The following is a 22,996-nucleotide window of genomic DNA, read 5'->3' as shown; positions in this document are numbered from 1 at the left end:
CGCACCAAGCCAGGATGCACAGATTAGACTAGGTCAAGCCTCGCTTTATCAGTTATCCTGGATTTATATATTCTGCTTTTGTGAAACAGGCCCCTGGTGGAGATCCCAATACACTACAAACGGGTAAACTGGTCAATACTATAATAGAGCAATATCAGCTGCTATAACTAAACAAAACAACACAAAAATGATTGCTAACTGATGATCGACAATCGGCATCGGTGGCTAAAAACGTGATCAGGGCACTATGTTTACATTATTCTCTTATATTGTCCATATTTAATGCTGGTCTCTAGACTTTATCCTTGCACTATTGGACCTATTTGCACTACCACCATGACACACACTCTCATAGAGCACCTTACCATACATAGGCCTACTGAATCACAGAGTCAGTCCTCATGCTTAAACATCCCTTTCATGGGGATTTTTTATTTTATTTAATATGTTTTCTTTTATTGTCCATGCTATTCATGTGGATATGCTTTTTTATCATCCTGTTTGTGATGTATGTGAATGTTGTGTGTGATGTATGTAAGCTACTGGGACCTTGAATCTATCTATCTATATGGATGTGCTGTAACTGGATAAAAATATCACCTGTATCATGTCAACTACTTTCTACAACTTTCTAAATAGAGACTCGTGGAAATTATAGCCTAATTATTACCATCGAAAAATACTGTAAAGATTTGCTTTTTTTCTGAAAAATAGACCGGAAGTGTTCCATTTGCTGCTGTTGACGGAACACAGGCGTGAGAGCGCAGAAGCTAGAGACCGCACAGACCACACAAACCACACAAACGAAAGGTTGAACATCGGATTCATCTTAGTCAAACAGGTTTGTATTTTATTTGTATTCAGTCCGTTTTGTCATAGGTCATGAGAACTGGGGATAGCTGATGTGATGAGGACTATTAAACAGCGAGGGTGATTTAGCATCGTCCATCAATAAACGGCAATAAAACGCGCCTATGACTTGATCGTTTCAATCAAGTCTTAATAGTCGTTTAAAAAAGATCAATGCGTCACATTTAACCATGTGTGGTACAGTAATGAAAATATCGTAGAAAGACGTTATTTATCCATGCAGTGTTACCAGCTCCCATGCAGCAGCGGACAAGATGAACCCGGCCTGTCGTTTGTTGCAACAGCCATTTTTTACTCTGAAATGTTATCTTTCACACAGCTTTAAAAACGCTTCAAAAATGTGAGCAGTTGCACCACGCCTATCATGGATCTGTTTGTGAAGTGTGTGTGAAGCCAGTTATTGCAGCGGTATTGCACTGGGGGTGGGGGTTCTGTCAGTGTTGCCTCTTTTCCACTTAGTCAGTAAGCCGCGCCATGGCATTATAACCTTTCAATTGCGGCTTCCAGTCGCTCTTATCTGTCTGTGTTCTTGTCTATCTATGCAGGGCTGGCCCTAGACTTTTGGGGGCCCTATAGCCTTGGTTATACTGCCAAACCACCGCTTACACGGACGCAACAGAAGCAAAGTAGTTAGGGCCCGCATCGACTAATGGTCGGCGATGGCCTGTTGAAATTGCTCCATTTATTTTTATTATTATTATTATTATTATTATTATTATTATTAGGGCCAGAGCACAGAACCGGAGTGAGGACCCAATTGAAACTTTAGTAGTAGGGCTGGGTATCGACAGTGATTTCCCAAATCAATTCTGATTCACAAGTAGGGTTTTTCCTGCATAGAGATATTTTTGGCGCCCTGCAAAGAAGTTTTAGGCAGCGCCAAAGGAAATCACCAGCCCAAACGTCTTTACTTCCATGAGTCAACACTCCTCTCAGTTAGCGTTGTGCCCTGCAACAGTATTGACAGGAAATCAAGCTTTGGCCTGTCAAATGTCTTTTCAGAATCCACTGACATGACCCAACAACATGTTAGAAGTTTGGAAAGAGGATGTCTGATATTATCTGAAGATAATCTGTTTCACAAACTTTGTTTGGTCAGGATGTACTAGAGTTAAAAGTACATTACCTTATAGCATATCATTTTACATCTGTATAAGTTCGAAAGATCTGTAATTTGAGCAGTGACAATCTTTGCCTTTTTTGTGTAAAATTAATAGCCATGTTCACATCCTAATGAAATGCCCTCACTCTGTAATTATTTTATTGAGATTTCTAGTTAAAGGTGCTCTAAGCGATGTTGGGTGACGTCACTTCTTGTTGACGTTCGAAGTATTGTCAAACAAAATGGAGGCTAGCTCGCCCCTCCCTTCCGCGCACTAACCCCCCAACCCCCACGCCCAAATCCTTCTCGTCGGTTATTGGCTGGAACACTGTTTATGTTTCATGGTGCAGGTTGGCACAGTTTGTTTTTGTTGCTGTTTGTAGAGCCTGGGCTGTCTACGAGACGCGTTTTTTACAGTGTGTTCAGGGGACAGACAGCTAGCGGATAGTGAGGAGATGTGTGCTGTATGTGACAAAATATGTTGTAGCCTAAAAAACGTGTGACATCGCTTAGAGCACCTTTTAAGTCATATTTAAGTTCTTGTAAATATTTTTGAATTCTAAATTAATTAGCTTAAGTGAGGTTCCTGAATTCCTTCATTATTGAATCGGACTGTCTTGTTCTATGCACCACAATTCATCTCTTTCGATATTTAAAGAACTTAAATGTACATTAAAGGTGCAATATGTTATACTGACAGCTAGTGTTTAAAATAGTTACTGCAGTAGAAATTCAAAATACTGGAGAGAGTCGTCTCCCTCTGTCCCTCCTCCCCAGACTCGAAGTTCATGTTGGTTGCCGAGAGAGTCTGCAGCATTCACAACAATGTTGCTAGACGCTTGTCTCACATAGCCAGACATTACTACATCATAAAAGCCCATGCTCACGCGGAGCTCTGTACGTTACCCAACTGACAGACACACCTTTTTCGGCTTAGAATTACTGTAGGAACCGCTAAAAACACCACAACCTCGCCGTCCTCTCCACGCAACTGACAGACACACCTTTTCGGCTTAGAATTACTGTAGGAACCACTAAAAACACCACAACCTCGCCGTCCTCGCCACCCAACTGAACACACTTTATTGGCTTAGAATTACGGCAACAATCGCTAAACACACTGCAAACTCACGGTCCTCTCTTCCCAATTTACAGCCCCCCTTTCTTGGCTTAAAATAATTTACGTTGGCTACGGCCGCTGAACAGCCGTTGTAAAAAGCTGTGGCCCGCTTGCCTGGTCCTCCGGTAACGTTAGCAGTTAGGCGGCGTTAGCTAGGACCATTCGGGATCACTTTACTGGCTGTGTCTCAATTGTTTTTGAGAGTACCCAACTTGGGTACACTATATAATTCAATGTGAGTATACGAATGTTGAAATTCCATAAAATACCCGTCCCTAGTAGCCGTGATAAAAAGCCTGAAGCTAATGCTTACCTGATCAGGAGGTAATTAGCCAACTCTGCGTCCTTGGGCTCTAAGCTGTCTCCATCTTTCAAATACATCTCCAATATTTACCCGGGGTTTGTTACATCTGTTAGAAACATGCCAGTGTTTTTTAGGTCGGTAGTCTATCTCCATTGATCCCATTCGTTTGTTTGCTGCTTCCATGGCTGTATTAACGTTACAGCTGTAGCGCGCTGGGTTTACGTTTTCACAGGTATATCTGGCAACCTGGACTGGCTGTCAAACTGTACAGTTGAAACCAACACACAGGCCAAAACACAAACAGACATTCCACCACATTTTTGGATTTATTACAGTAAATATATTACATATTGGACCTTTTTAAAAGGCAATTTCGTTTTTTCTGTCTTCATCTGGACCATATTTTGCATGAATTGGTGTATAAGTGACTAGTATCGCTTTGCCAGACCTTCCTCTAAGGCGCTGCGGAGGAGGGTCTGGCTAGTCCACACAGCATTCCGGAATGGTAGAAAAACGTGCTCTGGTTTATTGGCATTTCTTTAAAGGTCCCATGGCATGAAAAATTCACTTTATGAGGTTTTTCAACATTAATATGAGTTCCCCTAGCCTGCCTATGGTCCCCAAGTGGTTAGAAATGGCGATAGGTGTAAACCGAGCCCTGGGTATCCTGCTCCACCTTTGAGAAAAAGTAAGCTCAGATGGGCAAATCTGGAATCTCCCCCCTTATGTTGTCATAAGAGGCAAGGTTACCTCCCCCTTTCTCTGCTTTGCCCGCCCAGAGCATTTGACCCGCCCCTGAGAAAGAGAGAGACATCATGGCTTGCAAACAAGCGAAGCATGGCATTTGGTCAAGGCCACACCCCCACCCTCCACCTTGCCCCCCCTCTCTCCTCCTAAATAGCATTTACAGCTACAGACACAGAAATGGCACATCCTAAGGAAAGCTCATTGTGGGACTGGCTCGTAGTGGCTGTAATTCTGCACCAAGGCTTAATTTCGGGAAAGAGACTTCAGATACAGTATTAGGGGACCACTGAGGCCTATATAAAAGCATCCAAAGAGCAGCATGTCATAGGACCTTTAAACCAATCACAATCGTCATGGCTAAGCACCGAGAAAAGCCACGGTGCCGCTGCAAAATAGCCTCAGGAAGGAACTTGTTTTGGTGGAACATGTGTATGTTCAAAAGTTGTTTTAGTGAAATCCAGCGGAATTTCCAACGGCAATGGAGCAATCCCAGAAGTTGAACGCTGTGGAAATAGACCACTAAGTGACTAATTTAAACAAAAATCTTTGAAATTGATCCAGTATTGAGTGAGAATGCTGTAACCGGCAGCCGATAGTTTGGATCAACGTCTTTTCTAGGATAATTGCCTCACATCCGTCAAATCCGGATGTCCCTCTCCTCCGCTCTCTGTGTATTGCCGTTCCTAAACTGTCCGTTTCAGGAAACAACAACAAACTTTAAGCTAGCAAGCTACACACTGAAAAGTTTCTGACTTGTGATTTTTACTAACAATGTTAAGAGCCCATAATGTTAGTTTCTATAAGCTGCTGACCTGAAAAACTGAGTTTTTATGAAGACAAAAGTGTATGCAGACGTGAAGTAATCAGCAGGAAGAATGCGGAGACTGTGGGATCCTGACACAAAACTAACGATATCCACCATGTTACATGTGTTAGCTTAACTTACAGAAATACATTTGGATATTTGACTTGGTAACAAAATTCTTGTTGCAAATGTTTGGCTTGCCATAAACAAAGGATATCCTTTACTAAGTTCTTGTGAACTGTAATGAAATAGTGTTAACATGCACACCAATATTCCAATATTACTCATTGACAATATTCAGAATTTTATAAAGGTCATGTAAACAGCATACAGTGTTTTCGCTCTATACATTTCTTAGCGGCGGGCCGCTGCTTTAGCATTTTATGAAATGCCATGACACGACTCTGCAGAGCTTTCTGCTCATTGAACTCCAGTGAATGGTAATCCACTCTCTTTCCCCTTTTGAGTGTGATCAACTGGAAAAGTGACAGGACGTCATAATCATTGACTGTAAATATTAATGGACAGAGCATGTGTGACGTCACCCATTGGTTTGTGGAGATCTGCTATGAGTCGTCGAGTTTGCCGTTACGGGCGCAGCCATCTTGGTTGCGGATGTGACAATTTTAGACGTGAGGGAGGAGCCATAGACTGTATCTGACTGTGATGTTAGCTGAGAGTTGGCAACGCTGCTTTACGTTACGTTACACACTTTCACTGGCAATCTGGATGCAACTGCTGCTGAAAGCTAGCCTACATAATTCGAGGTAAGATTTAGCTTTGCTAGGTTTTAAATATATCTTTGTCCAATAGTTATATTACATAATACATACATACATACATACATACATACGACAGGCCACGAATTGTCAATCACATCATAGCCACGCCCTAAAACCCCGTGCTTTATCGTCGATTTTAAAATCAACGAGACCATAATTCAAAAAATTAACATCATTCTGTATTGCAGAAGACTTAAAACTAGCGATTGAGACCATAAACTCATAATGAAAATGTTATTGAGGTAATAAATCAAGTGAGAAGTGGGTCACTTTCTCATAGACTTCTACAGAAACCAACCTCCTTATGCAACTGCACGTGTCACCCCCTGCTGGAATTCAGATAGAATGCAGGTTTAAGGCACTTCAGCATTTGCAGCACATCGCTGAACCGGATGCTTTGTCCATTAATATTAACAGTCTATGGTCATAATTCACGAAGTCATGGCAACCAAATAAACAACAGCATGAGTCTCTTCAGGTAGAGTGACAAACCGCGAACGCAAGCTTCATCACCTACTTTACCATGAAAACCGCACTCATGCTGCATGATACAAAATATAACGTAACTCAGTCTGGTAAGACCTGCAAGTCTGCAAAAGGCTGCCATACATGAAAAAACTTTGTCCGTGTTTCCTCTCATTGTGTACTTCATTTTTTTTTTTTATTTCAAGAAAAACATTACATCTTTATGCCATTATGAAACTGAAGGAGGGTTTGGAGACTTCCACTGTAAAAGAATTCGATGTCTGGCTAGACAGAAGAGGTGAAACCGAGAAAATAGCAATTAAGGGGCATGGTTGAAGAAGTATTCCTGTTATAATTGAAATTGTGTTGAAATAAACCGACCAGAAGATGTTAGTGTGGATAGAGGAAAAACATGTGGCTCAAGTGGCAGTGTGGGTTCAAACATTTATCACACTTATCCTCTACCTCTGGGAAAATAACAGTCTTGATTTTGAAAAATGGACCCTACCTACTACCTTAAAGTGGTAATATTATGCTCATTTTCAGGTTCATAATTGTATTCAGAATAGGTTTAATTTTCAAAAAACACCAGATTTTTGTTGTACTGCACATTGCTGCAGCTACTCTTTTCACTGTGTGTTGAGCTCTCTGTTTTAGCTACCGAATGAGGCATCTCACTTCTGTTCCATCTTTGTTGGGAGTCGCAAATGCGCAGTACCCAGGTAAGCCCTGCTAGCTAGTCAGAAGCAGAGAATGAGGGCGTGCCACGCTAGCAGCTAGATGAACATTATAACGTGTGTTACAAAGTGATGCACGTTCGTTATGGAAGTAAAGGCTGGACTACAATAGAGCAGTTTGTGAACAGCAGGGACGTCATTAGGCCTATTTTAGGGGTGCTGAAGCTACCCCAAAATGTTCTTAAGCCCCCCCAGATAATAATAAGAAAAATAATATATATATATATATATATATATATATATATATATATATATATATATATATATATATATATACAGTGCACTCTGTATCACTCACTACTTTGATCAATCTTCCTTCACCATTCATCTGTTTGTGTCGTCGTGCACTGCAGACTGTCTGTTTTATTTATATTTCACGAACTGTCACCTGGTGGAAAAGGCAGAGATGGTGGCTTAACGAGCCTGCGTGCACGTACCGGAATGTGGACGAGAGAGGTAGAGAGTGACTGAAGAGAGAAGAGCAAGGGCGGAATTAAAACAAAGCAAATTCATATTTAGAAACAACAAATAATATATCTAGCTACAAAAAAGCCGGAAAGTCAAAAGTTAGACAAAAGTACAAAGAGTTGATGGCTATTAAGATGATACACCGTCCCGTCTCGTCTCATTGGTGTCTTTCTTTGGTCTGAACTTGCACACACAGTGAGTAATACAGAGTGAAATTGTAAGTTGTTAATTACGTAAGTATTAAGTAATACATTACTAAAACAAACTGATTATTTTTAGACTAAAAAAACATGAAGCAAACACAGGTGATCCTGTTCGGCCAATGAGCGCAGCACACATTACACTTTTGACCTTAATTCCGCAGTAACGTATTTGGTAGCCGTTAGCGAAGTGAGTGTAACATTAGCAAAGTGTCATTTTTTTATTCCCTAAACGTCAACCTGTGGAGACTTTATCTGTTATATACAGATTTGACTACATTATTTTTACCATGTGTGCAAGTATGAATAATGTGTGAGGATGCGTGCATGTGTGTTTATGTGTGTGGTTGGCTGTCTGTGGTGTATTTGGCCTGCTGCATTACTTCTCTGCAAATATAAGCTACTGTATGAAAGCTGCAGTAATGATTGTGTAAACCCGGCTTATTGGCTGGTATTTGAAATATGTTCGGTGGGCTAATCGGAGTTTTATGGTGCTGTTGTATCGACTTAGTAAACTGCAGCGGAGGTGGGTGCATATCTGCACGCGTGTGTGTGTATTGTTTGCATGTGTGTCAAGGGAAACTCAAAAATTTTAGAGCACCCTCACTGTGCTTCTTGGGAAAAAAAGATAAGGTTATGCCCTGTTCATACTAATCAAATGAACTGGACTTTGTGGTCAGTTGTAGTCGGATGCGAAAGCCTCCTTCCCTTACTGCATTATATTACATTATATTCAAAACTTTAAATTGTTACCTGACACCAGAATGGCATATTTTCCTTGACATAAATTAAGACATTTTCACCATAAATGTAAATAAACCAATGACTGTGTTGTATCGACCTCCAAAGTTTAATAAGGATTTTATCCAGGACTTTTCAGACTTTGTGGATGGGATTGCGTTGAAATATGATCGCTTTTTAATCGTTGGTGATTTTAATATACATGTCCAGACCTATGGCTAAGGATTTTATTAATCTTATTGACTCTTTTAAACGTACAATATGTAACTTTCTGCCGCTAGGGGTCTCTCAACCAAAACAATGGATGGTAAACACGGACTTTTGATGATGTGGGTGGGGATTGCCGGGGGGATCTCCGCGACGGCGAGGACGTTCGATGCCTGTTGTGCAAGCAGCAGAACATCTCCCAGCTGCCCAAAATGATCTCCCCTTCCGTTCCTTTTCTGTAATCTTAACGTTTCGTTTTGGTGCTTGACCCACCTTTTGTTGGGTTGATTTAGCTTACCGTAAAGACAGCTAAACGCGAAGGGGGGAGAAATTCGGCAGGGAGGAGATTTTCGGCATGGACACTGGTAGCGCTAACGGAGACGTAGCTAGCTAGCTAACGTTTGGATGGCCGCTGTTGTGACTCGGGTGCTGGGTCTGATATGGTCTGTTTCCCCACGCTTCATTAAACTGCCGTTAGCATCGTAAGCACCAGGAATTGGAGTTAAGTGCTGGCCGGGGGGGGATTGCTGTAGCTAAGTGGCTGGTTTCTAGCTGACTGGGGGCTAACGGTAACTAGGGGTAACTAGTTATATGTCCCGGGGCAGTTGTCAGCTCTCATCCCGACTGAGTCTCTCTGCCCCGGGGGAGTGAGGCAGACAGACCGGGGTGTGCTAGCTAGCTGGCTAAATTAGCATTAGATTAATCGTCTATCTATACAGCTAACGTTACTAGTGAACTCATTCATGGGTTAGCCCAGTGCTGTTAACCAAGGTCAAAACAATCATACTAAAAATAACTTTATGAGCATGTTGAACGATGTTGTAACCCTATAATGTTATCCACCAAGCATGAGCATTAACGTTAGCTACTTGTCAACCAGCACATACATTGTAGTAACGTTAAGCTGGATCGATATTGATATGTATCAATAAATAAGATCTCTGCTGTATTAATGTGTTGCAAAGTGGCATGTAATAAAGCACAAAATGATGCTGCGTGGCAAAAAAAAGCAGTATTACGGTTATGAGTATTTTTTCTGTGACATTGTATGATTTACAATTACTCCTTAACATATCATCTGGTTGCCGTGTTTTGATGGAAGTTATGAGTAACTAGATGGTGAAAGGTTATATGACGCCACTGACAGGCGACTAAATGAAACGTGACGTGTCTGAAAATAAAATAACAGATTTCTCTGAGTTTTACATTTGGTGGAAACATTTGGGATAGTGTAAGAACACAACTCATAAAAATATATAACATAGGTATGGTCGTTTTTAGACATTTTAATGCAGAAAAGTTACATATTGTATCTTTAAAACTCGTCTGCAAAAGACTTAAGACTCGACTCGGACTCAAGATGCGGGACTCATGAACAGAGATGGGGACTCGAGTCTGAGACTTGGACTCGAGTCGCACTTAAGTCGCACAAACAGCTGACTTCAGACTTGACTCGGACTCGACCCAAAAGACTTCAGACTTGACTTGCGACTCGACCCAAAAGACTTGACTCGGACTCGAGCTTCGAGACTCGTCAACAACCTGTTTTCATGCAATTATAGCTTTTTAAATAAAAATGTATTCATGTATTTTTATTTTCTTTTATTGGCGCATATACGGGGAAACGTATGACGAGCTGCATGTCCCCTGCCCTTTGCCATAATGTGCAACGTAACGCATGCGCCTATGTGTGCGCACTCACATATCAAAAAATGCATTGCCGATGGCGACACCAAATCCTCCTGGAGTTGTACCTTTTCTCATTAGTTTTGCTTTCAATAACTTGGTAAACAGAGGCAGTAAGCTAACAGCTACATGCAAAGTATGTGGCACCAAGATAAATGATGCAGGATCAACAACGTCGGACTTCATCAGGCATCTCAAAAAGCACCTAAATAGGTCAGTCACTCACACTAATGTGAAAAGAGAAGTTACATTTAGCATATATCGTCACAGGTAACAAGCTAACCATCGCAAGGTGTTGTGCTAATGCTGAGAACAGGCATATTGTATCTTATAGTTAGTAGTTGCTGAGGCTCAGACATCCATGGCGCACAGGAGGCGGGACGCACGGATCCATCTCCCCAGGAACAAACGTCTGGTGGGGGGGGGTAAACTCATGTGATGCGTAATTGATCCCGTGGATGATTTGTAGGCCATTAAGTGAACAAGGTGTACCCGGTCTACCAAACACTGGGCCGTATTGACTGTCTTAATTCTGCACATATTTCTGTTACTGTAGTCCTATTTACTATTTCATTATTTCATCCATGCGTGGCACAGCGGATCCGTGCGCACTGTCACCTGCCGTGGAGACTCTGGCCTCACTAACCTCTCCTCCTCTGAGTTGGGTCTCCCTCGCGCTGGACTCAGTTTCACTGAGTGTACTAACACTTAGAAAATAAATGGCATTACATCAGTGAGTTCATACTGCTTATTGTGCGTAATTTGGACTGACACTGAGATGCATGTTGTTCTGTAACTGGTGTGGCGCTGCCACTTTTCTCTTGATTTCCACTTCGACATTAGACATTTTTTTGAGTGAAAGAGACGTTACATTTAGCATATATCGTCACAGGTAACAAGCTAACCATCGCAAAGTGTTGTGCTAATGCTGGGAACAGGCAGATTGTATCTTTATAGTTGTATCCATATGATGTGACAGACTTAGGTTAATATTTCACCAGGTCTGAGGGCTAAAGGGATGTGTTAAGTAGACCCCATGACGTTACCCTACAACTGATTTTGATACTGTACTGTATGGATGGTAGCTACAGGACATGTTTTGAATTCATAAGATTTAACAATACAGTGTTAGGGACAGATCAGATGGCCAGAGACTTGACTTGGACTTGCAAAAAAAAAACTTGTGAACATCTCTGCTCATGAACAATCATTAATTATTTTTAGGAAACATCTGATGAGTTGATGAGCTGAATGCTATTTACCTCCCTGCGTAACCTATAACCTACTTATGTAACACGTAATATGTAATGTATATGCTGTGCGCAGCCATACGGGAGAGAGGACAACAATCATGTTGACCACGTAATACGTGGTATCAAGGATATAGGATTCTGGCTCAACCACATCTAATTTTAACCCACAGGAGGTTAACTCAGACTGAAACGGAAGGGGTCTGACCTCCCACAATTTAACTGGTTGAGGCGGCAGATATGGACTTGACTCCAGTCAAAGAATCAGGCTCCGGGGGAAAGTATGTCTGGTTAACAGCTTTATTTTGAGTTGCAGTTGCTGTTTGTGGTCTACAAGAAATAAAGAGAAAATACAATAAAGAATATCAATATAAGCTATAGTGTAATGATGCCAATGATAATAAAGCTATAATAATAATTATGAATATTATATTAATCAACAGTGGTTAATATAATCTCTAACTGGACTAAACACAGCAGCTGTAAACTTACAATGCCCAATAAAATTAGCTGTAGCCGTTACCAACGTTACAAGTCATGAAGCATCAATCAATCGCGAGGTGATTAAAAACACAGAGCACAGAAACAGAGATTCACTTCACAATAACCTCCTAAATTATATTATAAAAGTGGACTTGAACATATGAACACTCAGAGCAAACAGTGATATAAACCGACGTTATAACATATTAACGGCAAAGATTAGCTAAATAGACGAATAGAATAACTGAATAGGAGAAAGGAAAATAAGGCTTTAATAATAACTCCTGCAATACCTTCGATCTAAATAGTTAAACTATAAAGTTAAACTAACACATATATTTGTCTTGCATTGTGTCACACAACAAACTCCACATATACAATACTCACGTTTTCCTCACGAACGGACATATAAAATAAAGAAAAAGAATAAAGAAAAAGTCTGCTGTCTCTCCAAACAGACATCAAAGCGCAGTGTCGCTTACTCAACCGACATCGGACAGTCTGTCCAGTTTGTTGGGTTGATTTAGCTTACCGTAAAGACAGCTAAACGCGAAGGGGGGAGAAATTCGGCAGGGAGGAGATTTTCGGCATGGACACTGGTAGCGCTAACGGAGACGTAGCTAGCTAGCTAACGTTTGGATGGCCGCTGTTGTGACTCGGGTGCTGGGTCTGATATGGTCTGTTTCCCCACGCTTCATTAAACTGCCGTTAGCGTCGTAAGCACCAGGAATTGGAGTTAAGTGCTGGCCGGGGGGGATTGCTGTAGCTAAGTGGCTGGCTTCTAGCTGACTGGGGGCTAACGGTAACTAGCTAGTTATATGTTCCGGGGCAGTTGTCAGCTCTCATCCCAACTGAGTCTCTCTGCGCCGGGGGAGTGAGGCAGAGAGACCAGGGTGTGCTAGCTAGCTGGCTAAATTAGCATTAGAGTAATCGTCTATCTATACAGCTAACGTTAACGTTACTAGTGAACTCTTTCGTGGGTTAGCCCAGTGCTGTTAACAACGGTCAACTAAAAATAACTTTATGAGCATGTTGAACGATGTTGTAACCCTATGTTATCCACCAAGCATGAGCATTAACGTTAGCTACTTGTCAACCAGCACATACATTGTAGTAACGTGGATCGATATTGATATGTGTCAATAAATAAGATCTCTGCTGTATTACTGTGTTGCAAAGTGGCATGTAATCAAGCACAAAATGATGCTGCGTGGCAAAAAAAAAGCAGTATTACGGTTACGAGTATTTTTTCTGTGACATTGTATGATTTACAATTACTCCTGAACAATTATTTATTCCCAGCTGTCTTCCAGAAGTTTGAGCCAGTTTCATTCCACCTTCTCTCTGACATAGTTAAGCAGCTTTGTCCTGCAAACTGACTGCTGGACAGTGTCCCTGCACACTTACTCAAAGATGTTTTTAACACGGGTCGAGCATTTTAGCATTGGTTAATACATCTCTCAGCTCAGGGTGTATTCCAGCTGCTTTTAAACATGCATGCTGTTGTGCAACCACTTTGAAAAAAGAAAAATCTGGATCCTTCAGTTTTCTCTAATTTTAGACTTATTTCTAAACTTCCCTTTCTATCAAAAGTCTTGGAGAGGGTTGTTTTTAATCAACTTCAATCATTTTTAGATGATTTTAATATTTATGAAAAGCCATAAATACAGTTCATGGATACGAACACGGAGACGAACTGATGGCTCTGTTAGCAACGCTTATCTCTGTTTAGCTGTTAGCTCCGGTTAACTTCATTATGAAGATAAGTTTGAGCGGAGACTGCCACAGAATGGGTGAACGACCAGACTATAATAAATGACGTTCGGGAAGCTTTCACAGCGTTGTGACGGCGGCGTTTCTACAGTTATCAGTACAGATTATCCAGAAAGCCACAAAAACACAAGCAGCATGCTGCTACTACTAACGTGAAGCCTCTGAGCCCGAAGTGAATGTTTACGCTGTGTCATGCACATGCAGCTTCACGAGGGGCTGGATGCGGCTTCTCTACCTGGGCACGTCTTAAAGTGGACGTATTGTGCTTTTCCGTATTTTCTGTCTAAAATGTTATAATGTCGGATTTTTGAGAAATATAGAGAAATTCTCCCCAGTTCAGAATCACATTATTCCTGAAACATTTCCGGTTATGTAGTATTTTGGTTAAAAAGCCTTAATCTGCGATTTTTGACTGTAGAAAGTGCTGCTATATTCTATTACTGTCCACTGCTAACTATAGTAGCTACATGCTAATGGCAGTAATATGTAATCTTCGCTGCTAATTTGTTAAATTCTCCCCAATTTCGGGTCGCATTATTGCTGAAACATGTCCCATTCGGTAGTGTTTGGTTCGTTACCCTTTAGCTGCTTCATTCCATTACAGTACATAACGTTAGCCTACTGCTAAATATGAAGTAGCTGCATGCTAACGCCAGATGGCCTCAAGCCCCCAGGAGCAGCACCATGTCTTAAAGCAACCATGGGCTTAGCGGTAAACGGTGGAACTGCACCCCTCTGGCCCAGAAAGACTTTTCCCATAGACTTTGCATGGCAAAAGAAACTTCTATATTTCCATGTGTCATTTACATATTGGCTCACAAATGTGCTTATGCAGGCTCTGCGTCCTTCTTTTGGTTATTATTTTGTAGTTATGACAAAGATAATTCGTCGTTGACACCGTGGAAGCATGGATCGATGAGACCACCTCTCCCTGCTGTGTCAACTATTGTTTCACAGTTCTGTACTGATACTGGCTATAGATAGAGCCAACATACAGAGGGCGCTGTTTGCATAACTAAGAGCTATGAAGCCATGCTGTTGTAACACGTGTAGAATGTGGCTTGGCATTGTCTCACTGAAATAAGCAGGGATGTCCCTGAAAAAGACAGCAAAAAGATGGCAGCATACTGTATGTCTCTCCAAACCCTGTATTTACCTTCCAGCATTAATGATGCCTTCACAGATGTGCAAGTTACCCATGCCATGGGCACTAACACACCCCCATACCATCACAGATGCTGGCTTTTGAACTTAGCGCTGATAACAATCTGGATGGTCCTTTTCCTCTTTGGCCTGGAGGACATGATGTCAGTGATTTCCAAAAAACAATTTGAAATGTGGACTAGTCAGACCACAGCACACTTTTCCACGTTGTGTCAGTTCATCTCAGATGAGCTTGGGCCCAGAGAAGCCGTCAGCATTTCTGGGTGTTGTTGATATATGGCTTTCGCTTTGCATGGTAGTGTTTTACCTTACACTTGTAGATGTAGCGACAAACTGTATTAACTGACAATAGTTTTCCGAAGTGTTCCTGAGCCCACGTGGTAATATCCTTTACATAATGATGCCGATTTTTAATGCTGAGGGATCGAAGGTCACGGGCATTCAATGTTGGTTTTCAGCGTTGCCGCGTACGTGCAGAGATTTCTTCAGATTCTCTGAATCTTTTGATGATATTAAGGACTGTAGATGATGAACTCCCTAAATTCCTTGCAATTGTACGTTGAGAAACGTTCTTAAACTATTGGACTATTTGCTCACGCAGTTGTTCACAAAGTGGTGAACGTCACCCCATCCTTGCTTGTGAACGACTGAGCCTTTTGGGGATGCTCCTTTCTTACCCAATCATGACACTGACCTGTTTCCAATTAACCTGTTCACCTGTGGAATGTTCCAAACAGGTGTTTTTTGAGCATTACTCAACTTTCCCATTCTTTTGTTGCCCCTGTGCCAGCTTTTTTGGAACATGTTGCAGTCATCAAATTCAAAATGAGTGAATATTTGCAAAAAATCAAAGTTTATCAGTTTGAACATTAAATATCTTGTCTTTGTAGTGTATTCAATTGAATACAGATTAGAAAGGATTTGCAAATCATGTTTTACACAACATTCTAACTTCATTGGATTTGGGGTTCGTATAAAATCTGAATGGAGTCATGATTGTGAGTTTCTGTTATGTTCTGCTTCCTGTTTTATTTTGAAATCTGTTGTCTCCCTTGTCTTGTCTACTTCCTGTCTTTAGTTTTCCCACCCTTGTGATTGTCTTATGTGTTTCACCTGTTGCCCAGCCTAGTGTCACCTGTCCCTTGTTAGTCCTCGTTACCTGGTTTATTTAGTCTCTATTCTGTCTTTGTCTCTTGTTGGTTCATTCTGTCACAAGTTGCAGGGAATGGAGGACCCAAATGCAGAGAGCAGGAGGAAGTTTGTTGCTTGAGGATTTATTTCACCAACAAAAAATTAAGTACATACCAAAAGAGTCTAGAAAGTAACAGGATAAAACTAATTCCAGTACAACAGAACAGGATCTTGAAACTGGAACTCGGAGACAAAAGGTAGACTCCATGCACAAACACAGCAACAGAATACAATGAACCGACAAAGACAGAATAGAGACTAAATAAACCAGGTAACGAGGACTAACAAGGGACAGGTGACACTAGGCTGGGCAACAGGTGAAACACATAAGACAATCACAAGGTCGGGAAAACTAAAGACAGGAAGAAAACTAAACAAGACAAGGGAGACAACAGATTTCAAAATAAAACAGGAATCAGAACATAACAGAAACTCACAATCATGACACAAGTAGGTTTTCATGCCTTGGTGCAATACAATAACATTAATAAAAAAAATGAAGCAAAGTAATGCCAAAAATCAAGAACATAAATATAGAATAGAAAAAGTAACCTCATAATATGAAAAGGTACTGTTAAAATACTACAACAGCAGCCTCCTGCCAGGGGGGAGTTGTTCTAACAGTTGGTGTCCATGGTGAGAGGGATCGGCCACAATCTTTCCTGCCCACCTCAGGTCCTGGAGGCATACAGGTCCTAGAGGGACAGCAAATTGCAGCCAATCACCTTCTCTGCAGAGCAAATGATACACTGCAGTCTGCCCTTGTCCTTGACTGTGGCAGCAGCTGTTTCTGTGGTATTAGGCTTGCATTGCCAGACCAATCTACACATTTCTGCGGAGTAAGGTCTGGCTATACCACAGATACATTCTGGGATAAGGGCCAAAAAAGGCTCTAGCTTGTTTGCACGTCTTGGGCAGCCCTAAGTTCCAGACGCAGCAACATTTCCTCTGCAAAATAGTCTCGGGAAGGATCTTGTTTTAGTTGAACATTTGCACTCCGCAAAAGAAATTGCCACATAAAATATTAAATGTTAACTGTTCACACAAAACTATTATATATACTACCAGTGTATCACTATAAGTCCTTCGTCAACAACAATTTCACCAATCGGTCCCAAAACATCCTAGTTAGATAGAAAATGCTGTAAACAACGCACTTAATATGCAACCACATTGTATAGCCTACTACTGACTTACTGTGTACTTCAAATTCAGAGGAAAACATTGTACTACATTTACCTGACAGAGAACGTTGAAGATTCAGATTTTACTAACAAAATATCACAATTAAAATGTGGAGTAATCACAGACATTTGCCTCATGGCGCTGCGGCACGTGCCACCCAATCCGGCCCATTCTGAGAGCCAATCAACAACTAAACTCTGCGTTAATCAACCACCGGGACCGGACCGAGTACCCTACAGAAACAAACTCACAGTGACGCAGTGTGAGTGTGTGTTGCTTGAGAGAGATGGGGGAGAGAAAAGGTGGAAGTCAATGCAAATAAAAAGGTTTTGTTTAACTACATTTTAGTGTCGTCAACGATATTGCATGTGGACAGTCATTGTTTAATGACGGCGTGCTGTCTCGTAATTATCGATAATGAATTTGAAGTTAGCAGCACACAACCGGACCCAGGGTGAGTCTGAATGAGGAAGCAAGCACTCTTTGCCTGTCTGCTCCAAGATGACATTATGTTCTGCTGTGTTTGGTGAATTTATAGCTCACAGCAACTTAATATGATATAGTGTCTGGCTTTTGTTTGATGTCTAGTGTCGGTAAAAATGCCTTTTTATTGAGTTTCCTCTTAGTGAAATGATTTGAGTGAATTTAAGCTGGACTTTTATTGTGAAGGGTAGACACAGAAGAGCCACTGTTATGGCAGCGCTTTTTTTTCTCAATATTTTTTCCTCAACCTTTATTGTGCTGTCGTTTAGTTTAATTCACAGTTATCAATATCCAATGCTGTCCAAACCGCAAGTTCATTGGGTACCCAGTAAACCAAGTGTAAAGTAGATTAAATTGACGGTTTGTGAGATATTTCAAAGACACACACACATACACACGCACACACTCACCAGTATCCTGCGCCCCAAGCTTTTGCCTTCACTGCCCATCAGCCGCTTTGAGCCTATATCCTATATTCAATGTAGAGCTTTGCAAATTGGACTCTGCTCCGGAGATAAAAGAAAAGACACCACCACACATATTTATAAACATGACTGCATTATGAATGATGTGTGTTCTTTTAGTTAGGACTAGGACTGGTTACTGAATTCAATACTCTTAGGCACCGACCGATTTGCCTCTACTAAAGTATCGAGTTTCGAAAAATGCCTTGTCATTTATTTTAACGATACCCAGCCCTAGTTAGGACTGACCTGTTCATTTAGGAGCGACTGGATCCCATGCCTTAAGATGTTAAGTGAATGTGGCCTCTGTTTGTGTTTTGTGTATCTGCTGTATTGCTCCCAGACAAAAGAGTGACTCAATTTATGTTTTTTTCTCCACCTTTCATCAGTCAGGATATGTCTGTAAGGATGGAAATGGATATCAATGGAGTGTCAAGGGCACACGTCTCCATTCTTCCCGCAGCTGAGATCAAAGCCGCATTGAAACCAGAAGCAGAAAGACCTCGCTGTGCCAGCACCCCATGTTCACCTATCAGAGGTACTGTTGCAGGATACCAGATCCTCCACATGGACTCAAACTATCTGGTGGGCTTCACCACTGGTGAGGAGCTGCTCAAACTGGCCCATCAGTGGTCAGAAGGCACTCCCGAGAAGGGTTCTGTATCAGAAGCCGTGTCAAGCTCCATCCAGAGCACTGTCCCAAAGTCTGTGGACTTGGGAATCCACCGTTCTTCACGAATCTGCAAAGGCAAAAGTCGCTACTACCAACCCTACGACATCCCTGCTGCCAATGGGCGGAGACGGAGGCGTATGCCCAGCTCGAGCGACACCTTTCTCAGGTCCCTGGCCCACGGGGAGCCTGGGAAGGGTCTTCATGCTCCACTACCCCTCTGTCTGCTTAAAGGGAAGAGGGCCCAGTCCAAGTCTCTGGACTACCTCAATCTGGACAAAATAAGCATCAAAGAGTCATCAGACACTGAGGTGTTACAGTACCAACTGCAGCACCTTACCCTGCGAGGGGAGCGCATGTTTTCCAGAAACAAGACATGAAAGCACAGTGGGAGGCCCTTTTTAGGCATCTTTCACCTGTTTAGGGATTTAGGTGCTATTTCCAGCTTGGTTTCTTTCTACTCATATTACAAACTGTTCTTTAAGAAGGCAGTCTGATTATCTTGTTATATTATTAACTGGGGGTTTTACCTTGTACTGTACACATAACATGAAGAAAATCCTTAAATCACTCCTCACATTGTAATGAGGTTGTTGAGGTTAAAAAATGTGAATAATATAAACTTTAGCAATAACTGGTAAACTTATTTATTGACAGTGTTGTGTGTTTTTACTGCTCAAGGACACACTAATATATCAGTTTACAGCTGATAAAAGCACATATCTCTTACTGTATCAGCTTTAAAATGCACCATTGCTATATGTCCAATAATAGTTTATCTGTGAGGAGTTGTGTTAGTGAAAGTTTTGTGATTTTGTTTTCTTCATTATGGCACTACATATACAGTAACTGTCAAATTAGCATTTGATATACGTAATAATAATACTTACAAATATTTTTTATTATTCAAACATACATGCTAATGTTTCGGCTTAGTGGCCTTCATCAGAGCATGAAGGGAAATGGAAGTCATGTCTTTTGTATACAGGAGTTGGCAGTTGATTGGCTTAAAGGGTCACATAGTAATTAACTTCTTAAGGTCCCATATACATCTTTTTTGACAATATGACAATGACTTATAACAGGGGTAATGGCAGTTCACTGAATTTGTACCTCCTTGACTCCTTGCTTCCCGATCCTCCAGCTTGTCATGGAAATTATTCTCAGCGCACCATTTTGAAGGACATCCCAATAACTAAAATGCATATCACTGAGCGAGGAGGCTCCCTGAAGGAACTATAATTGAGGATACACCCATGGGCGTAAATCTGATCTAACAGTAGGGGGGGACAATAAACATAAAATTTCGGAAGAGCAATTTTTGAAGGGGACACAGATAATACAGCCAATTATACTCGTAGAGGACATGTGTACACAGAGGAAAACCTTAATACTATCATTAGTGTAGCATGGAGACTGTACCATTATCCTTCTTTTCAGTGTTTCTCTTGATTCAATAAAAAAGCTGACTAAATTGACCAAAATATTCTTCTTTAAAACCATGCATTTATTTTTAAGTTGTTTACAATCAAGCCACAAAAATACTTTAAAACATAATGACTTATTTTGAAAAAGTGTCCCCATATAAAAGAAATACAATGTTTTTGTACACTTGTTAAATAAGCTGATCATAATGTAAATTAGTGAGCCACTGGTAAAGCTCATCTGCTCACCCTGACAGCCACACACCTCCAAAATATGAACTAAGCTCAACACACTTACCTGAGACTCTACACCTGACTGTCCCTGGTCTCCCTGTTCCTCAGTTCTTTCTCTCCTTTGCCTGTAACATAGTGAAGTTAGTATTTCCATAAGCAACCATTCTTATAAAGATGTTACCAAATTGTCTTGATATGAGAACTTGATGTACTTACTTGGCGTTTTGGTGTAAGCCTACTGAAAAAGGATCTTATGCCTGTTTTTCATTTTATCTGAGCAACAACACAAATCTTTAACGTCAAATGTCTAAATATGAGTTAGGTTCATAGGTTCACCATGCGGTCATATTATAATTATGAAATGAACTTGCGTCTTCCACATAAATATTAGTTTTCTTCTGGGACAGAGGATATATATTTAACTGATCTGCCACTTAACTTCATATTGAGCAAAACACAACTGTAGATCTTCAATATTAACCCTAATGTCAGTTCACACACATAACGTTAGGCTTATCGCCGTGGTAATGTTAGTTGTAGTGGGTGCATTTCTATCCAACAAGCTATTAAACAAGCTAGGCTACATTATATTACACTAACATATCGAACATTTTGTCATGACAAATTCATTAATTACTCAGCATCATTTCTATTTGAGAAAAGAAAAACTTCATCCGATGTTTAATGTGAATAAAATAGCCTTGAACCGCCTACTTACTACATACCTGTCACTACCCGATGTGACTGTGAGTCTAGTGCAGATCCTAACTTGCAGCATGCAGTGGACCAAACCACTGTGAGGCAAGGGAGGGGGAACTCAAAATGTTTCTAAACGTAAAAAGCATTTTTGGGGGTTTGTATTGTTTTACTACTTACACAGATATTTTAAGTATACATCATTATGTTATTTACAATACACAGCATTGTTTTAATGATATTTCTAGGGGGGGGAAACCCTTAGATGGGTTGTCCCCCCCTGGGATTTACGCCCTTGGATACACCGATGTATCATTTGGAAGTCTTTTCACCTGTGGCATGTAAACAAAGAGGTGCGCGCGAGAGAGAATACTGTAGATATATGAATAAGAATGTACAGATGTTGTACCTTTTTTTATTTTTTGTATTTAACACACACATATATATATATATATATATATATATATATATATATATATATATATACACACAATTGTCTGTATGAAAAGAACTATACAAATATATGCAGTATTATATAGCCTATACAAACACACTCTATTATTGATGTATGAATCGGCTCTTTAATCCAAATCCGCGTGTACGCTTGAAATTATACACCATGCACCCACCCGATCAATTATTTTCTCCGATTCAGAGACCCACATGGACATTTTACTGCACTTCATGGCAGTTCCTGTAGGCGTTGCTTTTTAAATGGTGTATTATATTATTGTACGATTGTTTTCTTTAAAGATTAGAGAGGCTGCTTGTAAAAATTTCCATGCGCGCAGTAATGTCACTGTAGCTGATATCGTCCGACATTTTAGCAGCAAAACTAACTGTAGTTATAAACTTGACGGAGGAAACAGAAGAATTACAATGAAGTTAAGCTGCTGTTTATTGAGCTGTCCAACAGCAGCTCTGTTCACATTTTAGAGAACGTTGATAATATTTTCTTCGTGAGTTATGTATTATATCACCCACCCGCTAATAATCAAAATGTTAATTTGTATGATCCGACCGGCCCAATCTGTGGATTTACCACGGGCAGGGTCCAAAATGAACTTCTTTTGTCCACCAGCCAAATGGCTAGTGAATGTTGCTAGCCACAATAGATTACCATTGTGTTTTGGCTGGTGAGTGAAGCAAATCTACCAGCCACTTGCATATTTTACCAGCATTTGGCAGGTAGATGATGCTAATTGTGGACCCTGACCACAGGACCGCAGATATATTACCTCTCTCTCCCCCTTTTTTTCTCTCTCTCTCTCTCCCTGTGTTCCTCAGTCTCTCTCTGTCACACCTTTTTGTTTACCACTGGTAAAAATACTTCTGCAAAGGATGCATCGGTGTATCCTCGATTATAGCTCCTCCAAGGACTAGGAGCCTCGATGTGCACTTTAGGAATTGGGACGTCCTTCAACATGGCTCGCTGAGAATGATTTCCAGGTCAAAAGACCGAGGAGTCGAGGAGGTAGAAATTTGGGAAATGAGAAAGGCCCAGTCTCTCTCCAATAGTGTTTTTGTGTGGTGGCATTGCTTTCCAGCTTCAGCCTGCAGCTCGCTCGCTTCCGTCTTCATCCTTCTGGAATGCCGCTTGGGCCGGGTTAAATCAGTGTCACACAAACACGCCCCCTCATGTGTCACATGTCAGTACTGACCCTATTGGCGCTTACTACATTCACTGTATTTATGTATATATTTATATAATTCTTTCCATACAACAATCAACTGTGTGTGTGAAA

The 22,996-nt window shown here is 41.0% G+C and overlaps 1 protein-coding gene across 1 annotated transcript; it reads left to right on the top strand.

The window, feature by feature from the left end:
* The first annotated feature begins 745 nt into the window (after positions 1-745).
* macir (macrophage immunometabolism regulator) lies at positions 746-22,987 on the top strand. The gene is made up of 2 exons (XM_078271927.1): positions 746-841; positions 18,617-22,987. Exon 2 carries the CDS (start codon positions 18,624-18,626, stop codon positions 19,275-19,277), a length of 654 nt encoding a protein of 217 aa, XP_078128053.1. The 5' UTR covers positions 746-841; positions 18,617-18,623; the 3' UTR covers positions 19,278-22,987.
* Positions 22,988-22,996: the final 9 nt, after the last annotated feature.

This window comes from Sander vitreus, chromosome 16, assembly GCF_031162955.1.
Source record: "Sander vitreus isolate 19-12246 chromosome 16, sanVit1, whole genome shotgun sequence".
Classification (NCBI taxonomy): domain Eukaryota; kingdom Metazoa; phylum Chordata; class Actinopteri; order Perciformes; family Percidae; genus Sander; species Sander vitreus.
Note: the sequence above shows the minus strand (reverse complement) of the source record. Positions and strands in the feature narration are given on the sequence as shown.